Source organism: Dreissena polymorpha, chromosome 1 (assembly GCF_020536995.1).
Source record: "Dreissena polymorpha isolate Duluth1 chromosome 1, UMN_Dpol_1.0, whole genome shotgun sequence".
In the NCBI taxonomy this organism is placed as follows: Eukaryota; Metazoa; Mollusca; class Bivalvia; order Myida; family Dreissenidae; genus Dreissena; species Dreissena polymorpha.
This window is the reverse complement of record NC_068355.1, coordinates 150,177,857-150,203,691: the sequence shown is the minus strand read 5'-3', so window position 1 is coordinate 150,203,691 and position 25,835 is coordinate 150,177,857. Positions and strand designations below refer to the sequence as shown.

The 25,835-nt window shown below is 32.1% G+C and overlaps 1 protein-coding gene across 1 annotated transcript in view; it reads left to right on the top strand.

Annotated features, from left to right (window-relative positions):
* The first annotated feature begins 21,284 nt into the window (after window positions 1-21,284).
* The window catches only part of LOC127857703 (calcitonin gene-related peptide type 1 receptor-like), a 33,657-nt gene continuing 29,106 nt past the window's right edge, over window positions 21,285-25,835 (top strand). The window contains exons 1-2 of the mRNA XM_052394373.1: window positions 21,285-21,370; window positions 21,779-21,921. Of these exons, the coding sequence (XP_052250333.1) occupies window positions 21,285-21,370; window positions 21,779-21,921 (229 nt within the window). The remainder of the gene's footprint in view (window positions 21,371-21,778; window positions 21,922-25,835) is intronic.

The window sequence follows — 25,835 nt, the reverse complement described above, 5'->3', positions numbered from 1 at the left end:
CTTTCACATATGCCAACAAATATTTTTAATATGTAAAATAAATGAATCTTATGGTCAAGTACTTACACCAGATTGAGTTTCATAGTAAAACATTCAGCAAACTTAAAAATGCTATATTAGGACACATTAAGAGTTGTGAAAAATGCACTGTATTTTTCATGCTTGCATTGTTCGCTGTAAATGGGCATATATTGGGATGAGTCAACGTTTCGTCATCCTGTTGACTAATACCATCAATTCGATTTTGTCCAGTTGTTTAAGTTGTTATTATCTTTGGATCGGTTTACTCGATTATTAACCTATCCTTTAGTGGACAAAAGGTCATTGCTACAAATATCGTGCTTGTTAAAGTCATTTCAATGCCATCATTGGATACTGCTTGTATATAAAAACTCACAATGACGTGTTTGTCTCTAATATTTAGTAAACCAAAGTGTGTTCGCAAGTGGTTTCATACTTTATAATGTATAATGCTAACATTATCTAGAACACTAGCCATTTGTATTACCAATGTCATTGGGGAGGGATAAAATGTTTTATCAACATAATTGACGATGGTTTACTTTATTGGTTGTATAATGAACATATTAAACGGCTCACACCAATACTTTAGGAGTCTATTTATTATACAAAACCTTGATGCAAATACAATTTTAACTTGATTTCATTAAATGCACTGCGTTTTGACAAGTTTACGTATAAGATGATATATGTAATTTAAGCCTGAATTGTGTGTAAATTCATACCAAACACAAATGAAAATATGTATTGCACTGCCTAAGTTTTCAAGACCTTTATGTATAAAATATTTATTCAAATGTTAAAACAAGATATTAAATGCATTCAAATATTCTAAAATTGCAATTTCTTGCATGGTAATCAAAAGTTATTAAACTTTATAGCCATACAATAAATAAATAAATAAATATATTAATATAGATTATGCCCTTGCAGGGTAGGATTATATCATACTTCTTTTACGTTCACGGGCAAACAACGCGTTATTTATATTGCCTTTGCAGTGATGCAAAATAAAATAAAATTGTCAATTATTAAGGTCTATTCTCTTCGATGCATTCTTCAATTGATTTCTCTTTCATTTGCTTATTTCAAGCAGGCATTGGTCGATCACGAACTGTTGTAGAAAGTACATAGTTTTAATAAATCGTTGATTGTCTTATGAATATATAATTAATTAATCATTTTCACGAAGGACATGAAATCAGACGTTCAGTGAAAGCATTTTTCATGGGAGGATTTTGTATTGCGCTTACATAATGACGTTTAAGGTTTAGGAACATGCATGCACGTAAACAATCATACTATAAATGAAACCTACAAAAATATAAATTATCGAAACAAAATTCAAAAGTAATACAGTGTTGGTGTTCACAGATTCCTGTAAATTATTATTCTCTGAGAAGAAATGAGAAATAATTGTTTGTATTCTTAAAACGTACACAAATGAACGTTAATGGTATTTTGATAATGGAGGTAGATCGGTAATTTATGTTCCGGTATGTTTATAATTTATTATGAAAACAAAGCGGATTTCTAAATCTGTCGACATATAAATTATTTCTCTCTGCCGATTTGCTCTCTAGACACTGTGTACGCAATTGATTGAATTTTTGTCCTTATGCAAATGCAAACGTATACGACAAAGTAAAGCAGACCGTGAGTGCATTTAGAAAAGACAGACTTGACATGCTAAATTATATCACGATTTGTTATTGATTACTATACATAATATCAAAATTTTTATTTCTTCCTTAACATTTGTCATTCGTTATGATAAGATTCCAACCGCAACTAACCAAAAGGGGTTTACATTTTTATGTCTTTAAATATCACATATTCGAATTCAACAAGTACCTAGGTGATTATTTAAAAAATACCCTATCGACCACAAACAATTGCAATATTCAGGGGTGGAGGAAAATAACACACTAAGATCATCAGAAAATGTTAATATTTATTATGTCACACACAAATCGAAAATGGAGTCCAAAATGACCACAAACAAAAGACCACAAGTCCATAACTGTTTGCCCAAATGTGTTGATTGGTATGTCAAACGCGATAGGTTTGGGAAACAGCGAGTATGGAAATGTTGATATCACTTAGTAGTTGATGGCGTTTGCTTTTGAATTATATTGCATTGGATGTTGGGAGAAGTAGATCAGAAGTGACGAATTTCTAATTGTGTGGGTTATCTATTTGTTCTTATATGCGTATATTCGGAAGGTCGCTGACATTTGCAAGTGCTTATATGTCAACATCCGCCTGATTATTCAGATTACAGTCAGAGTCATTATGTACAGTTGAACGCAACAACAAATTTATCCGGCATTCAAACAAGTACAATTACTTATCGAGCGTGTTTATGGCGATGTGCGATTTTACAGCACTTGACTGTCTGCATATCGCGGACATTGCATGTTTTAAATGCGTATGAGTCTTATTAGAGGCGCGGCCATTTTGGTACTTCTATTTTCCGTTGTACCGGTATTTTTATTTATAAATAGCATGTTAGGTTATATTTTCTTTATGCAAATTTAATTAATTCAGTGTAAGTGTATGACACAATATAATTATCTTGACCATTGTCCTTCTGTTTCTAAAATAGCATACATTCTTTGTTCGCAAAATGAAAGGTTTTTCTCTGCATCACTTGTTATTTTAAAATTCAATATTTAAAGAATACGTAAAGCGCAATAATTACTTGGATACATGTATGTTCAATACATTGATGTCTCGAAAGCATCGGTCTCGAATAAAAAGAGTCAACTATATAATCGATTATCAATAGTTTTTGAATATTTATCGTCTATTACGCTATGGTCCCAATAAACCACAGCTGCATTGAGATCAAATAAATAATAATCAACGTCATATTTACAAAATGTTGGTCTTTTATGCAAATCAGAAACGATGTTAAGTCCACATTAAGCTGGATTTTCTCTCGGAAATTAGACTTGAATACAAGGACAAAATTAGCCTTGCAGAAGTTGAAGTCGATGACACTATGACGCTGTCTGTCTCAATGGTTGATCCCTATTATGTAAAACATATAAATCAAAAACATCGTTTCAGTATAAAATGTCATCTTAAGATCTTATTTTACAATAATTTGATAGTTCGGTATATCGGCAAATGAAATGGCCTTGCTAAGAAGTGCACACAGTAAATAATAGCTGTACATTGTGAACCACTTAACCAAACGTCTAAAAATTCGTAGCTAAGGCAACTGGTGTGTAAAGTTGTCCTCTTTACGCGTTCAGTATTACGCTAAGATTAATCAGCGCACTATATTGAACATGATGAATATACAGATTCCTTCTACAATAAAGCAAGAAGGCCAAGACACATATAATTTTAATGTTTGAAATACTGTTAATTATTCGAATTTTCTAAATGTAAACTAAGCAGCAATAACAGGCAGAGAAACCCATATGTACATTTCATATGGTTAGTAGCTGGAATTTTGAGTACTTATATAACAATGATTTCAGAACAATCTTAAGGAAACACACACGTGTTCATGTCAAATCCTATTTACACAAGGCTAGAATATTCGATGTCTTATTCAAATGCATCACTTATTAAAATGTTCATATAGAAAACTAAATAAAAAAGACATAAAAAGAAACTCAAGCACAAGAGAAAATATGTGTAACTTTCCAAATTGCGATGAATAAATTGCTGAACAATGCTATGATTCATATAAACATTAACATCAATCTCTGAATAGTGGAATCTTCAAACTAAATATAATATTAATTTTGACTTTCTTGATAGAAAACATTAAACAATCAGTTCACAATGTTGAACATACACGTCATTTTTACTGCCCTTATTCCCCCGTTATTATGTTATATGTTTTATTCTTGAAATATTCATTGGTTAAAAACATTAAACAATCAATTCGCCAATTGGTGAACCTACACTTCTATTTTACTCCATATAATATCCTTTATTATGTTATGTTTTGTTTAATTCTTAAAATGTTATGTGACAAATCTATTTAAGATTTATAATAATCTAACTTAAAGCTAAGAGGATCCTTAGGAAATGTTTTATTAAGTTTTATTAAAACTGAATCTTTTAGGAAATTTAGACATTTAGGTTTTATGTAAAATTTAATGTCTTCTGCAAATGATGTTTTTTTAATTTCTTCACAATATTTGTACTACAGTTTGAAGTGAATCATATTAAGATAATTATAATAAAATCATTACAACAGTTTTCCCGGAATGTTCGAAGAATCTGATATGTATTTTTACATGCGATCGATTATTTTTGAGACCCGAGAGTCACGTTGAACATCAGTTGGCCATCATTGAATATCGTAAGATAAAACTGATATCGCAATATTTAGATATATGTTTAAAAACACTATGTTGAAAATCTGTTTTGCCTTCACATTACAAATTTCTTGGAGCTTTTTCCTATTTGGTCTTTGTCCTAAATATATAATATTATTTTGTATTAATGTCAGTATATGTAAATGAATCTTCGGTAATGTGACCATCGTGTTCCAAAGCACCAAAAAACTTCACATTTTCCAGGTTTAAATTTGAGATAATTATGCTTTGTCCGCCACTCATTAACATCAATTTGTGAGCGTTTACTTTAAACAACAAATCTTAACATTTATAAAATAACAGAGGATTTAATCGGTTCGACGTTTGAATCTAAAGAATAAGGCTCTTCAAGAAGTTGATCGACCAATTCAATTTGGAATAAGATTTTCCGAAAGCTTTCCCATAACGCTTATTGCCTATACTTTGTCTAGCCGAACATCTTATAAACAAGCATCACCGAAGCCCAGCATGATTAGAAGACACAATAAAGAACATAACTTTTGCATACATATACTTTTTTCAATCACCCATTAATGTATGATTGATGAAGTTTATATACACAGGAAAACAATTGATCTAAAATGATTGTTTGTGTAAATTATAAAAACAAGCTGCTACTGATAATTGTTTTATTGCTCTAAAAATGTATGTATTAACCATTGAAACTAATTATTTTACTTTCATTTTTAATCGACATATCATGACGCACAATATAGCGCAGATTATAATGCCAATCGAAATGATTGAACAGTTCATACATTGTCCACGATTGACAAGAAAGACAAAAAGATCTGATAGGCCTTGAGTACATTACCAAGGTATGTTTTCAGTCAAACACAACATAGTAATATTGGCAACAAATACGATGATGCGCGCTCTTCTTTACGTGCAAATGGCGTCTTAAATTATATGCAGAAAGTACCTTTGGTATCGGTAAGACAACATAATTAAACAAGCTCACTGTCATATTGCAATTCACACGAGCTCACTGTCATATTGCAAGCTCACTGTCATATTGCAATTCACACGAGCTCACTGTCATATTGCAAGCTCACTGTCATATTGCAATTCACACGAGAAATTAATGAATGTATGGACACAAAAGGGACATCGGCTCGTTTACAGACAGAAATTACAATATTGCATTTTCTCTTGTTTAACACACATCTTCTTAGAAACGATTATTTGCATTTTCCGTTTCCTTACATCGTATCGCGTGTAGTAACACAATACATGTACGTCTTTCATAAAACATTACACAGCTACACGGATGTAACTTTTGCAAATTCACTGGCTCTGCAATCAAGTTAAATATATGTTACGTACTTCTGCATCGGGTGTGTTTCTGCACGATGCATTACGATTTATTGGAAGTTTATATAACATCCATTGAGATCGCACTCTTTCACATGAATGAAAACAAAACACACTATAATACTTAAAATACGAATGTCTTTAACTGCATTGAAAGTTTTGAGGCGACGACACCAGTTACATTCGATTTTAAGTTTTGTGTTGAGTTAAATGCATGGTTATGTTTTGGAAAGCAATTTGATCGCTATCATTTTTAAGCGGATGTTAAGATCTATTTATTTCTTAAGAATGTTTATAGAATTTTCCTAAGTGGACAATATTAAGTGCGTTTTTCTTCGACAAATGATCTCGTTGGTATTTTTCATTTCACTTGTTTGGCGTTCATTACAACAAATATGTTTATATATCGATTAATATTTTGTATACCATTTTTCTTATCAAGTCTTGTTGTCATGGCGTTTGGGTGTAATACAAATACCAAGAACAATAAATAATTTATTTTGATTGATTGTCCTAATTTTCGATTTGTGCAAACAGTATTGAAATAATTAAACTAAAAAAAGTTAAAAGATACACATTCTTTTCACGGCTGCTTCGTTTAACTGACCACTGACCACGTACAGTGCGATACAATATCGGAAGAAGACGGCTTCTTTATGAACAAGCACGTTGTGAAACAGGGTAGTACATTTATAATTTGCTAGATCTATGCCCTCGCTCAATATTTATTTGAACGAGCCCTGTTTCACACCGTACTGGATGAACCCTGTATCACACCGTACTGGATGAACCCTTTATCACACCGTATTGGATGCACCTTGAATCACATCGTACTGGATGAACCCTGTATCTCACCGTACTGGATGAACCCTGTATCACATCGTACTGGATGCACTCTGTATCACATCGTATTGGATGAACCTTGTTTCACATCGTACTGGATGAACCCTGTATATCACCGTGCTGGATGAACCCTGTATCGCACCGTTCAGGGCTCAGTAACAAGCAATGTAACTAATACGTTTAACGAACTATTCTAGTTTTCTGAACAAGAATAAGGACTGTGATTGTATTAACAAGTTGAAAGCTGACGATATGCGTGTTATGCAACATATTTCTCCCACAACAGATTAGGGAAAAGAGAGCAATATCGTATAATTTTACATCTGCGAAATTAAATGTGACAAACGCAGAAACATACGCCTATAGACACCAGCTTGACACTACCTTTAATGGAAAAAAATCGCCAGACACAATTCAAAATGGGTTTTGCCCATGTGATTCTTAGATTTGTTTTCGCTTCAACAAAATATAAATGTAGGCACATTATACATTTGATCATACTATCCATCAATGCAATTTAATTTTATAATAAAAGAGTACAAAAATGTACATTTTAGAAAGCATATATGTTCCAAATAACAAGAATGGTATATGTTCTTATTAAGATCAAATAAGGAGTCTATAATCGCATTTACCAACAGTCGATTGCAACTAAAGCTATAAGAACAAATAGATTTTATTTCTTTTGGTCAATCTAATCATGATGAAAAGTCTTATTTTGCACATAATAATAAGGTGTTTCAATAATAATTCAAAGCGATTTACACAATCTTAACCTATCTTAAAGATATATAAATATTTTGTTGTATTCGTATGTTTTTTTAAAACGATGTAAAAACAACTGCATGTATTGGTTGATGTTTGATATGGAAATGCATTCATTCGCTTAACAGGAATAGTGAAATAATCCTTGAGAATTATATACATTTAGAAATCAAGGTGATCTATCAGAAAGTAATTCAATACAACGAAACAAAATGTGATTTTTACGGGTTGCAAAACAATAATGCCTATTAATTTTATTTTAATAAATATAACATATGGTAAGTATTTCATGAATGTTATTATTCGTTTAAATCCATGTAAATTCGTGTCACATCAATCGAAGAATCTATGACGGAATAAATTATTTTATATTTAATCAAATCAAATCAAAAGAATATTTGTGTTGCAAGTTGTTAGGTTTTAGTGAACGCTGAGACTTGCAGTCTGTAAATGGGAGACAAACATATAAGGGTTTTCATTTTAATCCCTTGCGGTTTAAAGGCGGAACTAAAATAAAAACACTGAGCGGAAGTAATGATTAACAATTGTCGATGATATTTAGATTGTTACTTTGAAGGCGTTGACCTGTAAAAAGGCAAATAGTTGTATCGATTGTCACACGATTGTCTCATAATTGCCTACATGTATCGTCTGGATCGCAATATTCTTCCAAAAACTGTAGCTGTATAAATATTAAATGAATAATAATAAACGTCAACTTTACACGAGTGTTTATCTTTGACGCAAACCAGACACGATGGACTCATTTTGGACTTGTTTTCTACCGGAAAGCACTCGAATACGTATGCAAGGTTATCATTTAAACAGTGAAAATTTTGTTTTTTGATACTTCAAATATGCTGTATAACTACTTTGACTGCTACTACAGTTACTGATAAATCTGCAAGTGTAATGAGAGCATGTAGATTTAATAGCTCTGCAAATTAAGCCACTTTACCAAACCTGTGTTAGTAGTAACAGCTTAGAGAGACCAGAACTTAATTTGTTGAACAAGTTAACAATAACTAATGGTAATTTCACTTTTCAGTATGGGATTTCTTGGTTAAGATTATTAAAACAACAATTTTAATATTTTTATATAATCGTTCAATAATATGGGTACATGAATGCAAAATGTGCTTTTTCTGATGATATACTATGTTGCGAGTTCGCTTGAAAGAATCAACAATACATTTATACAACAATACAAACAGTAATTAAATAATATTTCTGGATCGGATTTGTATTACGCTTTTAATAATCTTCATGATACTCATCCACAAATTTTCAGACGTTTATTTCTTGTACATCACTTGTTAATCCTTCTATTTAACTTTGGATAATCCCAGTATGAAAATATATACATGTGTAAGTACGGCAAGCAAGTCATTTGACATACTTGCATACAACTTTAATTAAACAAAACAAACAAACAATTCAGTAAATAAACTGCATATATTTAACTATTTCATGAGCCAATTTAGCAATCTAACATCTTCGACTGCATCCTTCGTACTCATTTCCGATTAATACACGAGTCTGTGATACTATTTTTTCATTTAAATGTATAGACTTTGTCTAACACAGTTAGGAGTAGACATTTTACTTTTCTTGGCAAATCCCAGGTACGCAAACAGAGCTCATTGAATTAATGTGTTTTCGTAATTGGAACTGTTTGCAATATGGTCATATTACAATATAAAGTTATGTACATCTCTTTAATAAATATTGTATGCGTCATATTCATACAAGTACAATAAGTCTGATGATTAAGACAAACAAGAGCAGTCGCCATCGGAAGACATATGCCCCCGAAAAACGCTTTTTCGAAACATTAACGCAGATTTCGAAACCTAAACGCGGATGTTGTGTCAATTTGGCTGATTATGTTACTTGACGAAGATATTATTGTCAAACATATTTTCATGAAGTTTGGTGACGATCCGATGACAATTACTTGAGTAATTAAACAAAAACGCAATATTTTGAAGATTCAAGGGCCGTAACTCAGAAGTGCCTGGGTAAATTTGGCGGATTATCGAATTTAACCTAGATTGTATTGCCTTACACATTTGTATGAAGTTTGGTGAAGATCCGATGACAATTGCTCGAGTTATTGAGTGGAAACGAGAAAAAAACTAAATTTTTCGATGATTAAAGGACCGTAACTCAGGAGTGTCTTGGTAAATTTGGCTGATTATCGAACTTGGCCTACATGTATATGTTATTGCCTTACTTATTTTCTCGAAGATCGGTGATGATCTGATGAAAATTGCTCGAGTTATAGAATGGAAACGAGAAAAAAGAACAATTTTACGATGATTCAAGGGCCGTAACTCAAAAATGTCTGGGTCAATTTGGCCGATTATCGAACTTGACCTTGACATTATTGCCTTACACATGTTTATGAAGTATAGTGAAAATCTGATGACAATTGCTTGACTCATTGAGCGGAAACTAATCCGGACGGAAAGACTACCTAAGTAACTTACGGACGGTGCGATTTTAATATGCCACCAGAACCATAAAATGTTAAAAATATATGTTCTTTTATTGACAATAAGACGGCAAATCATCGATATCGGGTAATAAATGAAGCGTATGCAACGCGTCTCGTCGAAATGCTACCCTCCGAATTGAAAAGGTCAGGGCCGCCACTTTGTTTTCGAATTGTTATATCTTTCTTTTTTGAATTTTAATTATGTAAAACGACTGAAATTTTGACAGTTTCGTGGCAAATTTATAACAATAATACGAAGGTTTTAAATTAAAACATGGCAAACTGTTTTAGGGTGAAAATGTCTGCAATTCATCTTGTTCAAAACGCACTACTTAAATAACGTTGCAAAACTTGTGTTTACAATCAAGAAAAAAAATGTATTAAATACATGTTACAAGTCATGCATCGATTTAAAATGATAAACCAGCTTCAACGCAAAGATGTTTTTTTTTTTTAAGCAAACATTACATAGCAATATCACTCCATTGTTGGCCTTATCATAAATATGACAATTTTGCATATCGTGAATTTTGACCTGACTCATGTCAAAGTTTTCTTATATTGGTTATCCAATGTCCTCGGTGAAAACAGCACTTCAAGCGGTTAAAGTTATATCAACGTTCATGGCAATTCAAGAATTGAGGTGTATTTTGGAAAATCAATATAGACATATTTGGAGCATACTAGTATTTAGCAATATTTACTAAGTATTGATTGCGGCATCCCAGTTGTGCATTAGTCATATCATGATATTTTAATTTACAAAATCGAAAGGATTGGCTGGTGCATAATTATTAGTGATTTAATGATGATGATAATGATGATGATGATGAGGAGGAGGAGAAGGAGGAGGAGGAAATCGATGGGGGAGGAAGAATATGATGATGAGGAGGAGGGTGCCGCTGCTGATGATAACGATGATGATGGCTATGATGCTGCTGTTGCTGATGCTGCTTGTGCTGCTGATGCTTATACTTATAATGAGGATGCTGATACATATGTTTTGGAAATTGACAATTCTGATTATAAATAATTTATTTATGTATCATCATCCGAACCTTTTAACGATGAATGGTAAGTTAAACTGATGGTGTTAAACGGTCATTTTTCAAAGTGACATACGACAAAATTTAATGTTGTGGTATTGATGATATTCACGCGGAATTTTATAAGAAAACCTCAATCGAAATAACCTCGTATTTATGTATACTCTTTAACACCATTGTCGATTTAAGTAATTTTCAAGAATCGGTGATAACCAGCATATGCCCTATTTTTAAATCGGGCCCAACTAATGACCCTTATAATTTCAGGGGCATTTCTGTTCTGTATACGATATACAAAGTATTTTCGGAGGTAATTAATATACGTGTATACTCTTGGGCCGAGAACAATAACACGCTGGCTTTAGACGTGTGTACTCGACAGTTGTCAGCATTTTCCCTCCAAGCTATGATACAAAAATACATGTATCTATAAAAAAGCAAAGCATGTTCTATTGTTTATATGTTGATGTTAAGAAAGAATTTGGTTCCATCAACAACAATTTTAAACTGTTTAAATGTCTTGAAAGGAAAGGCTTACTTGGTAAATTTATGAATTTTTGAATTTTCCTAAAGCTATGTATGTAAACTACAAATCATGCGTTAATAACTTTTTTTCAAGTAAAGTAATATACCAGCTATGATTTTTAATCAATATAAACTAGTAATTGTAAAAAAAGTACGGTATTTTAGAAATTTTCTTTTTTCGTCAATCTGTTTGACCGCCCCTTTAAAGTGCAAATGAAATCTTCATGCTCAAATGATTAGAACACACAATCAGTTGAGCACGCTGTTACAAATTTGTTCTCTTGTAACATCGCACCAGACAAGGAGACAAAACAATTTCGACAATATTTGTCCTCTTTATTGACGATTTATATACTTTTCTGCGTGAAAACTGTGGTTCGGGTATTTTTTCACCAATCAAATTCCTTAAATTATATGTTTAATGTTCGCTGACGAAATTTCAAATTGCGCGGGAAAAAAACAAGAATTACAAAACAAATTATTTTAAGTGAAATAGTTTGTCAAAACACAGAGATGAAGGCAAATCTCAATAAAACCAGTATTATTGTTTTTCGTTATGGTGGTGTACGAAGGGAACCGAACGTTGGTATTTTCAGGGCAAATAAGTAAAAACAACACCAGTTTATGGGTCTAATGTGTACCCATTCATTATCATAGAAATTGGCAATTAACAAGCTGGCTGCCCAAGCAGAAAAGGCTATATTCTTTATAAGTAACGTTAAAAACAATTTCGCTTTTTATAGCCTCTTGAAATGTTCAAAATCTTTGATTTCATGATTAAAGATATGCTTTGTTATAAATCTCAAATATGGGGAAATTAATGCACAGGCAACCGTAACTGTTTACACCACTTTTTTTAAATTCCTTATTCTAATGAAAACACAATCAATTGTATTGTGTGGTGGAATGTGGTACACATCCATTGTGTGTAAATTATTTTACTAATTGTACCGGTTTTTGGTCAAACCTTTTAGAAATGCCCGCGCATCGTTATCCGACAAATTGTTATTCACTGTTTAAACCACAGATGACACTGGGCGAATCTGCTGGCCATCGAAAATAATAAATTTATTGTTCACATACAGATTTGGTTATGTTTTGATAAGTCAAGATGTGGGTGATAAAACATATTGTTATCATCTTTTAAGCACCGCTTCATTAATTGCCGTCCGCAGAAATGGCACGACGACGTTTCAAACTCGAGTCGATGTCATCATTATACATATTACAAAAGCCTACACATCACAGAACAGTACTTACCAATTTATTTAACACTAAAATATAAAATGGCGCTTTCGAAATTCCGAGACTCAAACCACAAAACTAAAATTGCATTGGGGAAACGCAATTATGTACACAAAGAGAACATAATAATTTATGCAATAATATTTCTACAAACGAAGTCCGATATCTGTATTGCGAATACTATGTTTTCTTCAGTTGTACCAACTATACTAAAATACGATTAAATTATAACTAGTAATCTTCAGGCGATTTAAAGCTAGATTTTTTATGTCTTAATGATCTATAATGATGAAGCTATTTTTTTAAGTTATCTATATATGTATATCATCTTCTGAAATATATAATTACATAAATAAAATACTTTCGATATATTAATAACGCTTCTTTTTTATATGTTTTTATTGTTTATGCATGTGTGTGCGTGTGTGTGGATATGCTCTAACCACAGCTATGTTAAGATCTAAAAATATAAATTACTTCATCATGTAGATTGCCATTTTAACAAATCTCGTATATATATTTATAAACTCTGTTATGAACTCATAATTAGATATAAAGAATTAAGTTGTATACGGCCTTTGTTTACAATATAAAATTGACTTGAATTAAACTTGATGCTGTTAACGACGACGACGATGATAAGTTTGGTTATAACATATTGTTTTGTATAATTATACTTAGTTATGCTACAGTTACCTACTGCAGACAATTATGTACATGTATATACACGGGTGAATCTAAAGTTATGCCAACATCATCACAGGACCCCCCAGTATACAAAGATAATATTAAGATTTACAAGGTGTCAAAGACAGAAATCTGCAACTTAAGATAGTATGGATACAATGCGGATACCGTTCATAAGCATTAAAATAAACATAAAAACATACCAAAGGAAAAGAAAAGAAACAAAAAAGAAAAACAAAACACGAGTGCAAAATACACATATTTTTTTGTTTAATCATCTGCTGACCCATCCGACATCAGTTTTGTATTCCGACAATAATAATTAGATGCAACAGTGATAATACACAGGAGGGTGCTCTAAGGGCATATTGTTCCGTAACTAAATCGTGTTGTGCGTATAGAAACAGCTGGGCTTCCTTGTAAAGCTTCTCGTTATATTCATAATTACGGGTTGTTTACCGAGCAGGAATAGCATTTTTTGGTGAAAGTACGGAGGGTTCTGAACATATGTAAACGCTCTTCGAGGTAAGTCGGGACAGTTACAGAAATAATGATCTGCATCTCTAGTGTCTGTGGAAACCACAACTACAATAAGACGAGTCAATTATGTGACTTTTAAACAGATGTGCTTTTAAGGACCTTTTCACTTTAGATAAATGGACAACATTTATTTTTTAGATTCGTAATTGTTTGTTGCAGTTATGATATTTGTGAGAAAACTGGTATTCTGAACATTAGCCATGCTTTAAAATATCCTTTAATATACAATTTTTTTGGCGATTGAAAAACCTGAAAATTATAAAGCGTTACAAACGCGAAACGATTGAATAATTGGGTGATTTCGATTGATATCGTTATATTATGTGAAACCTTGAGGATTGCTTATATCAAGCATAAAAACAGATATCATCGATTGAGCAAGGATGACCGATTGGTTTAAGTGTTCGACTCTTCCACAAAGGGTCAGTTAACAATTCCTTTTTCTTTAATTTCCTGCTTGTTTTTATTTGAGCTATTTTGTTTTAATATTAACATTTATCAATACAAAGGCTTTAATGTCAAACTTCAATACATACCAATATCGGTGAAAAGCTCCCTTTCAGATCACTTCATTTGATCTTGATTATTTCATGTTTCAGCTGATACATTATGAAAATTAATAAATTAATTAATTCTTTATTTCAAAACGCCGAGGTGAGACAACATTAAGTAAATTTTATGTTACAGTTTCGTAGACTGATGTAGGTAAAAGATCAAAAGATACTCAGGGAGGATGTCATTTATATGTTTACAATAAAAAAGCAGCTTTTGAATGTTACTTCGTTGTTCCAATGAAACTTAGTCAATGTTTTTTTGACGATTTATTGCGGACGATCTGGTTGGGTTTCCCAGTAAAATCTTTGTGTATGAATTTTATCGCGTATATTTTATAAATATTGTAATATGGGACGGACGTAAGATACGTAAATTTAGTTAAGTTCTTTAACTGGAACGATAACAGCCAAGTTTGATAACCATCTAGACGCATAAAGCACTTCTGAATTGTGGCCCTCGCATAAAAAAGGCCTAATTAAAATTGTCTACACTTTTACCCAAATAATGTTAGAGGTATCATTATCAAACTCATAGTGTGTGCACACTTTTTTCCCAACGGATTAAATACTTCTTTGAACAAAAAATCAATAAAGCCGAGGCTTTAAAGTCACTATATAACGCTCTAAATCAACGAAAATTTCGTTAAGTATTTCGTAAAATAATTTTAACACCTTAACAATCAGTGTTCCTTATAGCAATTGCCAAAATTTCAACGCTAGATGTGGTATGATTACTTAGATTTTTGTAGATACAAAATGCTCGTTTTTATTTATTTGTGGCCACAATTAATTCCGGGTGTGTAGAAATACCGAAATCCCCGTAATTACCGAAATCCCCCGAAATCCCCAGAATCCCCCGGAATCCCCAATAATATTTTTATTTATTAAAATACCACTGTAAATATTGTTGTTAAGTTTTTGTCTGTACCTCTTCTTTCTAATATCAAAAAGCCACCCAGATGATTTTTTGACACTTGAAGAGCTTTACAGCGAGGATTTCTGTACCTGATCGTGCTTGTGAAAACATGCACTATGGATTCATACTCGGAATCCCAATAATTATGTATATATTTTAGTTTTTCGCTACCAAACATGGATAAAAACAATTTGTCATCAGTAAATAGATTGTATTTTGCAATATTCTATCTAAATATCCGCAGTATTTTGATAAATAAAAAATATTATTGGGGATTTCCGGGGATCTGGGGAAACCTGGGGATTTCGGGGGAATTTCGGTAATTACGGGGATTTCGGTATTTCTACACACCCGGAATTAATTGTGGCCACAAATAAATAAAAACGAGCATTTTGTATCTACACAAATCTAAGTAATCATACCACATCTAGCGTTGAAATTTCGGCTATTGCTATCAGGAACACTGATTGTTAAGGCGTTAACTTTATTTTACTAAATACTTAACGAAATTTTCGTTGATTTTGAGCGTTATAGTTACTTTAAATATTTATAGAAATATTTTTTGACAAGTTTGATCTCGCAGGAACATCCAGATGTTTTTTAAGATAATTTACGTCGATCCGTTTATTTAGTTTGCTCCTAAATAATTAAAAACATGGTACAACATGTTTACACCAAACACATCTACATCATTTACTTATATATGGATTATAGATGTTTGCGAAATTTCCGTAACACGTTAATAGTTATTATAGTTAGAAAATAGGATAGGCAGTTTATTTATTTAAAGGAGATATATTATTAAAGAAGGGTTAACAGTTTTTATTGCAGCATTGATATAAGCGATATATTGAGTGGATGAAACGTCAATTAATGAACATCAAACTAAAGACATATGTGTATGATTTACATACATCTTGTCTTCATTGATTTATTTGCATTTATTGCGCCAAAAAAATATTATGTGATCACTTTACACGTGTTTATTTCCGTTATGCACACATTATATTGCCTTTTAATGTTTCCGACTTCCTCATTACCTTGTATACTGCAACCGTATAATTTAATACGCCGGTTTATGTGTCTTTAATGAGTACCGGTACGTTTGCAGTAGATACGTTTAGATAAGTACTAGTCATAGTGCATACAGGAAATTTTAGTGTGGATAATTGTTCTAATTAACGGACACGTATTCGTGACGTATCTTTAATCTCGCTGTGAAACCTTTCGTTTCATTGCTAGTTTATCAAAGAACTGGGACGATCAGTGCAAAGATAACTGCCTCTTTATTGCAATAGAAAGATGTTAAAATAGATTTGACAAAAATCGAAAAAATCACTAAGAGTTTGTTTCCAAGACGACGACGGCGATGGCGATTTTTGATTTTTCTGAAGGTGTTGATTATATTTATTGAACCTCATTGTTCGAAAAATTCTGTAATTTGATTTCTTTTGTCGCATGGTTGATGTTCCAGGTTTAATATTTAAAGAGGTACGTGTCGTGGCCTTTTCGACTTCCATGCTTTAGGAAACAATAGCGAGTTAGCGATTCCCGTAGCGACTATTCCCGATGATGTCAATTTAGTTTTTTTGCGGAGTATGCTTTAGTCAGCAAACAACCTCAAGCGTTTAATTTTTAATGTCATCATTTTGATAAGATTATGAGTTTATTGATAGCCAAATTAAGTAAGCAAATTTATTTAATCTTACATTTTTGTTCAAACTTTACATCAGCTTGTGCATGTATGGTGGTGCGAGCATGCGTGTATGTATATATCCTTGTTTGGGAATAAACTTCATTTTTTTTTCATAATAAATTATTATTGCTTGTATTTGCGCATGTGAACATGCGTCTGTGCTTATAAAAATATTTTTTTATTTTGAAATATATTACAATAAATGGTAACAATGCCAATACGACATTTCTCATAGCAAACTGGTGTCCCTAGCTCACAGGTCAATAGAGAAGTCAAACTTAGAGCTCAAATGTATTGCTTAGAGCTCAAATGTATTGCATGTACAGTTAATGCTATATTTTAAGGTAAGTCTTTAATACCGCTATGTGACTGTTACATCAAAATATAACGAAAAAGTATATCTTATACGTTTAACGTTTATAGTGGACATGTTGCGTGAAATGCCTTTGCCACGTATTGGAAGGTCAAGATTGGATAACATTTGTTACAACTGGTTCGACATGTTGCCGACTCCTGTTCATATCAATGGCTTTAACAATGTATCTCACGTTTCTATTTATTGGAAAACATTATTCACGTCAATATTTTATTTCCAAGATTAAAAACAACGGATGGGTACGCTACATTTTTAATAATAAAAATGTCGAAAAATGTAGATTTTAATGAAAACCAGCGCCCTCAAGCATGGAGTTTTAAATACATATTTATAAACGTTTACCGATTATTGTCTTGTACGGAATATTCGGAAAACTGACGTTACTATCTTTAAGCGCGGGGTATAAGAGGGGCAATTGTGACAAACAAGATGGCGACGTCCATTCCGATACAGACATTTTTCGCCGATTAACACCTTCATGTTTTTAAAGTGATTACCCCCTCTTGGTATACCAACCCATGCGAAAGACAAACACATATATTACAGGACACGAGGTCCGATACATTTTAAAATTTTACCGGACCTCACTTGATTTTAGATTTTACTGGACCTTGTTCCTGTCAAACCATACGCTATAAATAGCTTTTTAGTATGTATGTTAATTATTATGTCGTTCACAATAGTTAAACAATCCTAAAACAATAATATAAAAACTACATTTTAAATGATATGGTAACATTTGTAATTAAATGTGAAGAAAGCTTTGTAATCGCGATCGTTGAAAGAGCTTCTATTACTGCTGACTTTGCATCAAATCTCGACACGGAACAGGCAACAGGATCTTGTGGTTCCTTGCTGTCGATTTACGATTATCACAATGATTGAAACCAGAATAGTTTAAATCAACCAATCAAACACTTATTGAGTCACCTACGTCACGAAACAAGGTGCAATGTTAGGTCGGTTTTAAGTCTCACAGTTATAGATGGTTACGTCACCAGCAAAGATTGTTGGTGAAATCCGTTTTATTTAAAAGTTAAAATATATATAGAACTAAAATAAACATTAACATTCTTTGCATATTCCTCTTTTCCTTTTTAACCGAAACACAGTTAAGTATTTAGTTTTTTTGTCGGACACGAGGTCCGACAGTTTCGGGAAGAATACCGGACCTCAGAAAATTTTATCGAAAAGTCCGAGGCCTGACGTTTTTTGAATGGGTTGGGGTGTACTCAAATCTAAAAACTAAAGAAGGATTTTAATATAATGCCTGCCGACATCGTGGTATATAAATATTATGCAGCGATGGGTAAATGCAAATTTTAGCACGGAAGAGTCACGTGAAGCATAAGCATTGAATAACTACATCAGACAATACCTTACGCCAGCCACATTGTGTTATATTAGTGATTAATTTCTGCTTAACGGTCCGTGCTGTTATCAAGCGAACGTTTAAAGATCATTCATTACTTGAAATGATTATCGATATAGAAAAAAACACAAAACACTGGGAGCTGGGTAATTATAAAATGGCGGTATATCGGTTATGTTTGTCCCGCCATGTTTGCTAGGAAAACAAAACTGATTTCTTTAAACGTTGACCAAATAATTGTCTGTATTGACATATGAGAATGCGTAGATATAGCAATCAGCTTCAGCAAAAGCTACTTATCTTCATACCTTTTGTCCTAGCTACACAAATAGAAGTAAACTATTTTCAGACATAGAGAACAAAAGCACATAAAAGATTTAGATGTAACATTTATTCCACGCTTTCTTAACTATGTATAATCTAAATATGTTTGTCATAATAATTATTGTCTTACGTTGTTAGCATACGTTTTGTGTATCTACTAGAGCACAATCAATTGAATTGACAAACATAATGTTGGGTGTGTAATGTGGACAATATCAAATAATAAAATGATTCTATTCGTCTACATTCGTATATCATTCAGTGACACTACGCCTCATCCCACAAACCATCTTTAAACGAAATGGCAACTATGCTCAGAATGTCGAGGTTATATTTACCCTGATAAAACAGCAACAAGAACAACATCAGCTAAACAACAACATACTCAGTAAACATATAATGAAATAATGCTATGTTTAAAACAAATTAACTTAAAATGACCTATTTAATTCAAATGTGTTAAATTATATATCAAAATGCACGTACATAAATATGTTAAGCGTGTATCAATTATCAGTTATGAGTATTGTTTATTAATATGTCGTCAACCAATCTTTTTGTACCAGAAAAAGACGCCGCCAGACAAGTAATTTCGTATTAATAGTCGAATATGTGTACCTAGTACTTGTTGATGAAATATGAATACATTGAATATATATTTATTTAAATCGACATTCAAACAAAATAATAACAACTTATTAAATAACACATACATATTTTATGAACACGATGATATATGCAGAGTTCCATGAAAACTCAATAGCTTGGTTGTGCTTTGAAATGTCCGTAGAACCAAATAAGTAACTATTAAAACTTAACATGAAACGTGATTATACAGTATTTGATGTGAAACACGTTATCATGTACACCTTATACAATCACAATTGATACCCAATTTATGCTTACAGGAAGGACACAAACATAAACATGGAAGTCACTGCGTGCACTAATTGTGCACTCCATCATTGTGCACCCTATTATTGTGCACTCTATCATTGTGCACTCTGTCATTGTGCACTCTATAATTGCACGTCGTCTAATTGATGATCTGTATGATCTATTTATGCTATTCCATCTGTTTTCAATCAGAGAAAGTAAATTGTGAGACACTTGTGGGAACGCTCGCGTTGCTTATTAATGAATTTGATAATACCACATACCAAGCCTCAGATTGCGATGTGTCTCTCTATAAATGTCCAATGCTTTTTTATTGTTACTTGTTATGTGCTGGAAATATAACAAAAGCAAAGTATGCGTGATACTTAAACATGTGTGCAATCTACTGTAAAATCTTTAATCAAACTGAAAATACGTGTTTTATGAATTTTTAACATGTAACAGGGAATTCCGTAAACATGTTAAATTGTTATAACGACCGTCGTTTAATGTAGATTACAGTAAGGTTAATAATTTGTATTTCCCCTCACAACGAATATGTATTGTAAACAAACAAGAACAATTTGAAATCGCTCGTTGTTTTTGCAAATCACATCGCCCTGCACTTGATGAACTGACGGTATGTGACAATGACATAAAACGTGGGAAGTATTTGCGAAATATATATTATAATAATAACATGGTCTTACTAAATGTTCCACGTTGTAATATGCCTCGAATTTCTTTCAAATATACTGCCTGTAATAATCAAAACAAAGCAATGTCAGAAGTTCTGAATGTTTTTTTGTGTGTCCTCCTTGTTATGTGTCCGGCATTTAAAACATTTTAATTGTCTGTATTATTTAAAAAAAGTGGTGTTAATTTTAGAAAGAATAATATGTTCTACCGAAGGTTCGGTGTCTTTCAATACTTTAAAGTACTTGTATTAATCAAAATTAAGCAACACATACGTTCAGAAAATTGTTCAATGTAATCAAGCATTTTTATTCGATAAACATAAGTCAAAATCAACAATAAAATCGTCTATACATAAAATGTCACAATGACGATTAGTTAACATGATATAACTTTATTTACGTATATGCTTAGTAACTCTATGTAATGCCTATGTATGCATATTAATAGGCATATGAATATTCTTATAAAATATAAAAATAAAACATAAAAAAGTAATTTGATATATAATGGAGTGAACAGAAGTATATACTAGTAACTCTAACACCATTACTGAGTGAATGAACATGTACGAGCGCATCGCGTCCAGATTTACACACATGATTACATAAATATACTGTTGGCACCGGTTTCATTGTAACGATGAATTTTAAAATCATATCCCGCATAGAAGAGAAACAACTGTACTTCAGTATGCCAAACGGTTCAAAGCAAAACTTCAACAGCAAGTAACAGAAGTACTGCGTCTAGGTTCCTCCATTAACCATCTCCAAGTTATTCAGTAAAACATTAGGGTTTCTTTGATATAAACACATGCGGTTTTATTGTTTGTTTATGCTCATTATTGTATTGCTGTTTTATTGTATAACGACGTATAACGAAAACATTCTCACATAGTTTAAAATGTGTATATTAAACGCTTTTGCATTTATTGTATTACAGAAAGAAAAGAAATTACAACGAATGTAAAACTGAACTGTTTGAGCATGCCCGTTAGGTATTTTAAACTATATTATTCATTCAATATGTAAAAAGTCTTAAAGTCTTTGAGTTAAACGTTTATTGCAAGAAAAACTGGCCAAACACATATGTGTTATGTTTGTATAATTCAGAGATGCATAGTGTTTTATTTGTAGTCGTAAACAGGTGGCAAACTCATATTGGTCTCGCCTGTCCACTAGTGTTGGTCATCCAAACTCATATTGGTCTCGCCTGTCCACTACTGATGGTCATACAAACTCATATTGGTCTCGCCTGTCCACTAGTGTTGGTCATACAAGTACGCATACACGCATACCATCGTAGTGTAAAGAACGAAGTTAAACAATCGGGAATACTCGATTATATAAAATAATACAAACTTGGCTATTGTTTTCAAAACACCATATTTTTGTTATTAACGTTTCAGTGTTAACTTACAATATCATTCGTAATAGCATCATGTTGAAGTTAAAAGTAGAAACTCTTATAGTCCAGTTTTGACACGCAGTCGAAAATAGTTTATATACAAGCGCTCATTGGTTATAACTCATAACATTGGTTACTTCCCTATACCATGTTACGGTAATCACGGCATACGCGAGAAAAATACGGTCTGATCCTTTAAATGTAAATAAACGCATTAAGTTACAAGCTGAATCGGTTGCTTGTATTGGTTAAATTATACGCATATAATAAAACACATTAAATCATTAATTCAAAATAATATCGTGTGTCTCCCAGTGATCATTGCATATCCACATTGATATAAACTGACTTCCATGTACAGCACATAGATATATACCGCAACAATTAATTTGGATTCTCGAACCCGGTCGTTTGATTTATTTTGGTGTGGGAAAATTTATATTGTCACGCAATCCTATAATGTATACGTGATTGTTTCCCTATGCGTTAGTTGGGTTTTACATGTCTTCGTCGGATATTAGGTGTTTCCGTTTAGTGTACTTCAAGATACATTTATCAATACAGAACTATTTGGTGTACATACAATAAGACAAAACACGTGTATTTGGTGTTGGATTATTTGTGGTTTGATACTCATAATGATTATGGAATGAGTGGGTCTCACAGTTGCTAAAACTTATTTAAATTGTGAAATTCACATGAAGCTTTTGTTATAGTCCTTACACTAGTTAGAGTTTCATAGTAAAACATATACCAAACTTAAAAATGCTAGATTACATGTAGGACACAATTAGAGTTGTGAAATATGCTTGACTAATACTATCGATTCGATTGTGTCCAGTTGTTTAATTTGTTATTATTTTGGGATCGGATTACTAGATTCTTAAACTTTTCTTTAGTCGACAAAGGTCATTGCTACAAATATCGTGCTTGTTAAAGTTGTTTAAAATGCCATTAGTGGATACTACTTGTAAAGAAACACTCACAATGACGTGTTTGTCTCTAATTATTTAGAAAACCAATGTGTGTTCGCAAGTGGTTGCATACTACATAATAAATAAGGCTTACATCATCAACATAATAAGCCATTTGTATTGCCAATGTCATAAGGAAGGAGTTAAATGTTTTGAGAACATAAATGACGATGGTTTAATTAATTGGTTGTATTATCAATATTATTTGAAACGGCTTACACCAATATTTTAGGTGTATATATATTATACAAAACCTTGATGCAAATAGGAATTGAACCTAGTTTTATTTAATTAACTGCTTTGTTAATAATTTACTCAAAAGATGTTTCATGGAATTTAAGTCTGTATTGTGTGTAATTTCATACCAAATACATTAAAAACGCATAAATAAAATATGTTTAGCAAAACTGCGTTTTCATTACTTTTATGTATGAAATATTTATGCCAATGTAAAAATTTATTTTAGACCAACGGGCATATTACGCATTATTAATATCGCCTTTGCGGAGTTGCAAAATAAAATAAATTTGCTGTTATTAAGGTCTATTCTCTACGATGTATACATTAATTGGTTTCTTTTTCATTTGCTTATTTCAAGCGGGCATTGGTCGATCACGAACGGTTGTACAAAGTACAGTCTAAATAAATCGTGGACCGTCTTATGCATATCAAATTACATAACCTTTTTCACGAAGGAAATAACATCAGACGTTGTGTGACACCATGTTAAACGTATCATAAATATCATAAATATTGATATTTTTTAACTTTGTTTTGATAAGAAGATATTTATTGTCTTGTGGTTACATATTGAAGTTTTAGATTTAGTAACACACATGAATTAAAACACAAACGAAAGGAATGGAACCTACACGAATATAAATTATGGAAACCTTTTCCCAAAAGTAATAACAATTTGGTTTTCACGTATTCCTTTAAATTATTATGCTCTGAGAAGAAATGATAAATATTTGTTTATATTCTTTAAACTAACACAAATACACGCTAAAGGATGTTTTGATAAAGGTGGTAGATATTAAATATATGTTCCGGTATGTTTTTAAGATATTAGAAAACAAAGCTGATTTAATGCGCCGACGAATACGTTATTTCTCTCTGCCGACGAAAGAAATTGAGATTTTTTTTCAGAATTGAAAAATCTACGATATAATATGATCTTGAATGTCATTTCGCTGTTGCTGTATACATACTGCATACGCCATTGATTGTATTTTTCCTAAAACAATTGCATACCTATCAGACTAAGAACAGCAAATAATAAGAGCATTTAAACAAGAGGGAATTGACATGCTAAAATAAATCAAGATTTGTTTTATTGATTACCATACTTAATATCCAAATTATTATTTCTTCCTGAACATTTGTCATTTGTTATAATAAAATTCCAACCGCAACTAACCAGAACGGGTTTTCGTTTTTTATGTCTTTAAATATCACATATTCGAATATAACAAGTAGCTAGGTCATTATTTGAAAGATACCCTATCAACCAAAACAATTGCAACACAAGGTATTCAGGGGAGGAGGAAAATAACACACTAAGATCATAAGGCAATGTGTACATTTATTATGTCACACAAAAATCCAAAATGGAGTCCTAAATGGCCACATACACTATATAAAAGACCACAAGTCCATAACTGTTGACCAAAATGTGTTGATTGTCAAACACGATAGTTTTAGGAAACACCGAGCACATGTATGGAAATGTAGATATCACTTAGCAGTTGATGGCGTTGGCTATTGAGAACTATTGCATTGGATGTTGGGAGAAGTAGATCAGAAGTGACGAATTTCTAATTGTGTGGGTTATCTATTCGTTCTCATATGCGTATATTCGAAAGGTCGCTTATATGTCAACATCCGCCTGATTATTCATATTACAGTCAAAGTCATTATGTACAGTTGAACGCAACAACAAATTTATCCGGCATACAAACAAGTTGGTAATCGAGCATGTTTATTGCAATGTGCGATTTTACAGAACTTTACTGTCTGCATATCGCGGAAATTGCATATGTTCAATATTTATGAATCTTATTATAAACGCGGCCATTTTGGTACTTCCATTTTCCGTTGTACCGGCATTTGTATTACTAACTGTCATGTAAGATAGTCATTTTCTGTATGCACAGTAATTAAACCAATGTTAGTGTGTAAAAATAATAAGATTATCTTGACTTTTACCTCCTGTTTGAAAATTTCATACACCAAAAGTAATTTAAATTCGTTGTTCGCAAAATGCAAAGCTTTTCTCTGCGCCCCTTGTTATTTAAAAAAATCAATATTTTAAAAATACGTAACGCTCAATTATTACTTGGATACATGTATGTTCAATATATTGATATTTCGATGCGTCGGTCTCGAATAAAAGGGTTAACTATATAATCGATTATCAATAGTTTTTGAATATGTATCCTCTATCACGCTATGGTCTCAATAAACCACAGCTGCATTGAGATTAAATAAATAATAATCAACATCATATTTACAAGTTGTTGGTCTTTAATGCAAATCAGAAACGATGTAAAGGTCTCATTATGATGTATTTTCTTACGGAAATAAGACTTGAATACGAGGGCATCATTAGCCTTGCAGAAGTTGAAGTCGATCACACTATGCCGCTGTTTGTCTCAATGGTTGATCCCTATTATGTATAACATTTAAATCAAAAACATTGTTTCAGTATAAAATGTCATCTTAAGATCTCATTTTACAACAATTTGATAGTGCGTGATATCGGCAAGTGAAATGGACTTGCTTAGAAGAGCACACATGAAATAATAGCTGT